Source organism: Cornus florida, unplaced genomic scaffold (assembly GCF_030987335.1).
Source record: "Cornus florida cultivar Cherokee Brave unplaced genomic scaffold, ASM3098733v1 CherokeeBrave_3.0.0_Hap2_Chr02, whole genome shotgun sequence".
Lineage (NCBI taxonomy): Eukaryota > Viridiplantae > Streptophyta > Magnoliopsida > Cornales > Cornaceae > Cornus > Cornus florida.
In genome coordinates this window covers 8,374,451-8,381,670 of record NW_026775572.1, presented here as the reverse complement: position 1 = coordinate 8,381,670, position 7,220 = coordinate 8,374,451, and the positions used below count along the sequence as shown (strand labels likewise).

At 33.7% G+C, this 7,220-nt stretch overlaps 1 protein-coding gene across 2 annotated transcripts; it reads right to left on the bottom strand.

The window, feature by feature from the left end:
* Positions 1-208: 208 nt before the first annotated feature.
* On the bottom strand, positions 209-5,472 carry LOC132293472 (protein ALUMINUM SENSITIVE 3-like). 2 transcript variants are annotated; one of them, XM_059790973.1, is made up of 3 exons: positions 4,980-5,472; positions 1,286-1,531; positions 209-923 (listed from the first exon to the last, which is right to left on the bottom strand). In XM_059790973.1, exons 1-3 carry the CDS (start codon positions 5,310-5,312, stop codon positions 609-611), a joined length of 894 nt encoding a protein of 297 aa, XP_059646956.1. In that variant the 5' UTR covers positions 5,313-5,472; the 3' UTR covers positions 209-608. The 2 variants fall into 2 exon arrangements, with proteins under 2 accessions (XP_059646956.1, XP_059646957.1); XM_059790974.1 differs by lacking the exon at positions 4,980-5,472 and adding an exon at positions 2,248-2,986.
* Positions 5,473-7,220: the final 1,748 nt, after the last annotated feature.

The window sequence follows — 7,220 nt, the reverse complement described above, 5'->3', positions numbered from 1 at the left end:
AGTTTTATTTTTTTTTACAACATTTACATTCAAATCAAAAATTTGTTGAGAACTTTATTTTTCATTCTCTTATGCTTAGATTACCTTTGCTTTACGCTATTTTTTTCCTCACTAAACAAACAGTACCTTAGTGACCAATCTTATAATCAAACAATAGAGTCATTAGTGAAGATGACTAGCATTCAGTTATTCATTCATAGCATTCAACTTCTCAAAACAGTTCCTTACAATTCTTTAGAATGAAACAAAAACAATTTCACCCTCTATTTTGAACATAAATTGCAATCCAACAGCCAAATTCTATATGTAGTCTGTCAAAACTCAGAAGGATTGTTTCTGCTTAAAATATTGGAAATGTCAAATTCAAATATTTGACATACCACACTTGCATCTTTCTTTAAGCATCTAAAGTAGATCTCAAGCTGGAGCTAGAAAATTCATGGGGTGCAAAAATAATATTTGAATGGTGAATGTCGTTAATGATTCACACCTAGACGTGATTCATACCAAACAACAACCACTAGGCCCTAAAGATTTGTATTGCTCTCCCCATTCAAGTTACATCACAATTGAGTGGAATGGGAATAGGGTTTAAAACTATGCCACCCTCAATCCGAAGAGAAGACCTTAGTTTCTAGCTGGTAAGCTTTGGTGAAGAAGGCAGGCCAGCAGAGGTATGCCGACATGATGCTGCTAATAGTTGATGCTCCATAGAGCATGCACATGACCACAATCTGCAGTTGAATGGCCTCCAGAGGAGAAGCTCCTCCCATTATAAGGCCAGTCATGGCACCGGGAAGGGATATGAGACCCACGGTTTTGGCACTGTCCAAGGCCGGAGAGAGCGAGATAACCAGAGCCCTTTTCACCTGTTCACGTGTTGCTTGGCGAGGAGTAGCCCCAAGAGCCAATGCTGTCTCAACCTACACAAAAATTTAAAGGAAGTCATCAAAATTCCAGATTTGAAAAACTATTTACCATTGGAAATGATTTCCATATTCAGAAACCAGAACAACAAAACTAATCATAAAATGGCATACACATTCAAGTTGGGGAAGTCAAAAATAGGGCAAGCAAGCATGTTGTCATAATATTTATAATTTTTATACATTCTAATGTTACAAGATCAGATGAGGTGACAAACTGCTATACAAAGGAATTTAGGTGAAGCAAATGCAATAACATAAGGTAATATGGGGAACTCATATTATATGTCAGCAGATGGACAATCTACAAATAGGTTATCTTAAGATTCCCCCTAAGTGTTCTTTCTACCAGGACTTACCAGGTTTAGTTGCATCTTGATATCATCTCGGAGTCTCTTCATTGTAACTCCAGTGGCTCTCATTGCACTGCCAACCATCATCCCTGCCACGGGTATTATGTAGCGCGGAGTGAAAGGGAAAACATGCAGCACAACTAGCACCAACATCGTCACTGCAGTTCCTACCAGAATTGAGGCTCCGGCAATATACTTCCCACGAGGGACATGTTTGGCACGTTGACCAGCTGTATAACCAGCAACAGAGACCTGTAGGGGCACAATGAAATAAATAAGCCCAATTGAAGTGACGCACCCAACAATGCCAAAGAAGGAATCAGCTGCCATGAATGTCAAGGTACTTTAATCATAAAACATGTCCAATTGTATCATCAGCTCGATCATATTGTTCAGTTCTATCACATACACAAGACCATTCACTGTTTTTAGAATATTAATTCAACTCATTATATTATCTTTTACAATCTTAACTCAGTGTCAAACCATGATAGAACGGTGTAAGATAATGCTACAACCTAGTGATGAAAACAGAGTATCTGTTATCATAAACATGTTGACAACCCCAAATTAGAGTTTTTAGTCTGCAACAAATCAAAGGCTTCATCTCTTCCCCCCTTCTCAATTTATAGTCATTTTAAGAAAACGCGCTACAACCTCCAAAGTAACATTTTTACAGTCATTTGCAAATACATACATATATGAAATTCCTATTTTCTTTTTAAAGAACAAGAATGTTTATTCAGGTGCTACTGCTCAGGGTAAGGAATTGTGGATAAACTAAAAAGAAGGAATTGGTTTTCCAGACTACAAAAATTGGAGGAATTAAGGTGAGTAAATTTTCCAATATTGAATCAAAACCAAAAAGTTACTGCAAAATCAAGCACATTCTAAAACTCAAGATTCAGAATTAGATTAATTTCCATTTTTCTCAGGAACCAAACAATAAGAGAGGAGAAAATATATACCGTGAAAAGATAAGCGGCGACGATCCATCCTCTATTTTGCTGACTAAAAATGAACTGAAGAACGAAGCCAATAACAGATAGCTGAAGAAAAGCCCTTAGAATTGAATAAACCATTTCGGACCCTAAACCCAATCTCTGAAAATATGACAAAAGCACCGCCAAAAGCACCACCGCAGTGGCGGCAATTGGCTTCAGCATGCCTTTCAGGAACTCCACCATCCATTGAAAATCCATATCATCAAATTGTCCTACCCAACTCACCAATCGCTAATATATATGGGTAAAGAATGGTGTGGCGTGTGATTAGTAGTGTAAGTGAAGTCTGGCGTCATAAAGAACGTAGAGACAAAGAAGATGTTCAGTAATGGGGACGAACTCCATTCTTCATAGTGGACTGCATGAATTTTCAGAAGTATAGTTCATGGAGAAAAAGTCAAAAAAATCCCAATAAAGATTGAGTGTTGAGATTAGCATTTTTGAAAATGAGCATGAGTTATAAACAAGAATAACTAAGGGTCAATTTTGGCTATTTGGAGGCCCAAAGTCACTCCATCAGTCCGAGCACTGGTAATTTTTTATTTTTTATTTTTTTGCTTTTTTCTTGACCAAAACGACGACATTTTGGTGAATCTTTTTTTTTTTAAACGGTCAGGAACAGTGCCGAACAGTGTTTGGCAGAATGGTCTTTTTTTGGAAAAATAAAAAAATAGGTTATTTGAACTCTTTTTTTTAAATAAATAAATAAATAAAATTCATTAAATAAAAAATATATTGTTTAGGCATTGTTTGTCAAAAATATATATATATTTGGGCCAAAAATAAATTAAAAAACTTTTTTTTTTCCCCTTAAAATTTTAAATGTTTGTCACAAATAGAGTATTTAGCCGTTAAGGCACTTTTTGCCAAACAGTGCCCTAACGCCTATAATTTTTTAAAAGAATTTAAAATTTCAACTTAAAAAAAAAAAAAAAAAAAATTTATAACGGTTAGGAATATTGCGATTAGAAATATAGCACTTAGAAAGTTTTAATTTTTTTTAATAATGCATTTATAATAGATGTTTATGATTATTACTACTATTCCTTCCATTTTAAAAAGAAAGACTTTCACAATTTTTCAAAAGAGATACTCTTTTCATGATAGGGGTAATTTATTATTATTATTTATTTATGGCACTGACCTCACTATTGTTAACACTACATAACAAAGGATTTGTTAATGTTATTGAGTGGACCATCTATACATGGTTGGAGACGCAATAAAGATGTTGCTCCTCCCGGCAATTAACACCATAGAAAACATGGACAGTGACGAGGATATTCATATGAAACTATGACATGCCATCACAAATTGAAGCATATGTAATGTCCTCAATAATGGTACATTTAGTAGGTAAGTATATTAAAATTTTCACTTCTTTTTATTCTTTTTATATTGATATATTATTATTATTATTTTAATTTCATAGCCGTAAACTGGTTTTGATGGAGAATCACTTATCCTTGATGAAGCCCTTGGAGAGATTCAATTCTGTTGCTGGTCTGGTATAGAACTTTAATAATGCATTTATAATAGAAGTTTATTGTTATTAGTATCTTTTTTCTTTTTTCTTTTTTCTTTTTCAGGGGACTACCTAACATGTGCTAACTCTACACGACAATGGCAAAGAAGGAATCAGCTGCCATGAATGTCAAGGTACTTTAATCATAAAACATATCCATTTGTATCATCAGCTCGATCATATTGTTCAGTTCTATCACATACACAAGACCATTCACTGTTTTTAGAATATTAATTCAACTCATTACATTATCTTTTACAATCTTAACTCAGTGTCAAACCATGATAGAACAGTGTAAGATAATGCTACAACCTAGTGATGAAAACAGAGTATCTGTTATCATAAACATGTTGACAACCCCAAATTAGAGTTTTTAGTCTGCAACAAATCAAAGACTTCATCTCTTCCCCCTTCTCAATTTATAGCCATTTTACGAAAACGCGCTACAACCTCCGAAGTAACATTTTTACAGTCATTTGCAAATATATACATATATGAAATTCCTATTTTCTTTTTTAAAGAACAAGAATTTTTATTCAAGTGCTCAGGGTAAGGAATTGGTTTTTCAGACTAACAAAATTGGAGGAATTATGGTGAGTAAATTTTCCAATTTTGAATCATTTCCCATATAAAACTAAATTTTGACCGTTTTTCTTTTGTTTTTTTGTTTTTGTTTTTGTTTTATATTATTATTATTATTATTTTTTGTTTTTTACAGCAATTGAAAGATTTCAAGAATGAATATTATAGTGAACTATCTAACACATAAGTATTATATAACACCATAAAACAAAAGTTCAACAAACATCAAATTTCCTCTTCTAGAATTAAATACACAAATTAGTACATAAAAAATAATATAATCAAATCATACGAAGAACAGAGAACTTAATATCATTCAGTAAAACCATAAAATAACATCCTAAAATATTAGTAATTGAAAAGGGAATATTCCATGTAGTTGCTGAAAGAGAGAGAGACATTGAAAACATTGAAGTGTGGATTTGGAAACAAAAATCTACAACTGAATTCTAAATCCGCATAAACTCTGCTTAATCGAAATAAAAAAAGTTACTTCAAAATCAAGCACATTCTAAAACTCAAGATTCAGAATTAGATTAATTTCCATTTTTCTCAGGAACCAAACAATGAGAGAGGAGAAAATATATACCGTGAAAAGATAAGCGGCGACGATCCATCCGTTATTGTGCTGACTAAAAATGAACTCAAGAACGAAGCCAATAACAGAGAGCTGAAGAAAAGCCCTTAGAATTGAATAAACCATTTCGGACCCTAAACCCAATCTCTGAAAATATGACAAAAACACCGCCAAAAGCACCACCGCAGTGGCGGCGATTGGCTTCAGCATGCCCTTCAGGAACTCCACCATCCATTGAAAATCCATATCATCAAATTGTCCTACCCAACTCCCAATGTCGCAAATATATATCGGTAAAGAATCGTGTTGCCTGTGATTACTGGTGTAAGTCAAGTCTGGCGTCATAAAGAACGTAGAGTCAAAGAATATGTTCAGTGATGGTGACGAACTCCATTCTTCATAGTGGACTGCATGAATTTTCAGAAGTAAATTTCAGGGAGAAAAAGTCAAAAAAATCCCAATAAGAGGGTTAAGATTAGCATATTTGAAAATGAATAACTAAGGAAGAGATCCTAACAATGTTGAGGTAGCACTTTAATAATGCATTTATAATAGATGTTTATGATTATTACTACTATTCTTCTCGTTTAAAATTATGACCTTTATTAATTTTTTAAAAGAGACTCTCCTTTACGACAGAAAAAGTATTTTTCTGTTTTTTTAGGGCACTAACCACACTGTTGTTTACACTACATACATAACAAATGATTTGTTAGTGTTACTGAGTGGACCATTTATACATGATTGGTGACCCAATAAAGATGCTGCTCCTCCAGCCAATTAACACCTTTGGAAACATGGACAGTGACGAGGATATTCACGTGCAAAAATCCAACACTACTGCCACTTTCTAAGACAACGACATGCCATCACAAATTGAAGCATTTTCATCTCCTCGATAATGGTACCTTTATTAGGTAACTATATAAAAATTTTCACTTGTTTTTGCTCTCTTTTTATATTGATATATTATTATTATTTTAATTTCATAGCCCTAAACAGTAAACTGCTTTTGATGGAGAATCACTTATTCTTGATGAAGCCCTTGGAAAGAGAAATGAAGGATTGGGATAAAAATAGATGGAAAACAGAAAATCAACCACCGCCCATTCAATCGGAACATCAGATTTCCACAATAGTAGCAAATGAAGAGATCCGAACCCAGCTGAGGTAGTACTTTAATAATGCATTTAAAATAGATGTTTATGATTATTAGTGGCTTTTTCTTTTCTTGTTTTTTTCTGTTTCAGGGGGCTACCTAACTTGTGCTAACCCGACACGGCTTTGTGTGAGTACACACTGCTGATTGGACCACTGACCAATTATATACATGGTTGGAGAAGATGTTGCTAACTTTTAATTTTGTTCCACAAAATAATTTTATTGGTTTTTCAAAGTTAGTGGCGCTGATGGTGATGGTGGCTACTAATGGAACTTAGAGATCGCAACCGAATACTGTCTTGTATTATTCAACAATTTTTATTTTTATTTTTTTTACAACATTTACATTCTAACCAAAAATTTGTTAAAAACTTTATTTTTCTTTCTCTTATACTTAGATTTCACTTTTCATTTTTTTCTTGACTAAACAAACACTACCTTAGTGAGCAGACCAATCTTATAATCAAACAATAAAGTCATTAGTGAAGATGACTCTAGGGGTGGTGTTGATCATCCGTTCGAAATCTTAATGTTCTAAATCTTGATGCTCTATTTGTGTGTAATTTGTCCAAATTTAAGAGGAAGTCGGTATAATTTACTCACTCTTCTTGTCTTTTTTTCTTTTTTTTTTTTTCTTGAATTGAGATTTTATAAATAAAAAAATAAAAAAAAAATCATTTGTAAGAGCTAAAACACTGCATTGAGCGGTGTCTCAATATGGCAGTCAACATGAATTTGTGAATTATTTATGTGGTGCTACTAATAAGAGTCTGTCTTGGTTGGACTAATAACATCCCAAAGAAGACTTTTTAAACGAGACATTTTGGGAACAATGACGTATTCTGTCATACCACCATGGCTCAAATGTCAATGTTCCTCTTTTCTTTTCGTCTCCCATTGCACCTACCATACTTGTTGAGAAAGGGACACCCCATATTGGATTAGGCTCAGCTTCATATTTGAAGGGTTCTGCTCTAATCTCATGCCAATTTGTCACACACCTTGCATATTTCTTTAAGCATCTAAAGTATAGATCTCAAGCTGGAGCTAGAAAATTCATGGGGTGCAGAAATCATAACTGCAAAAACCGAG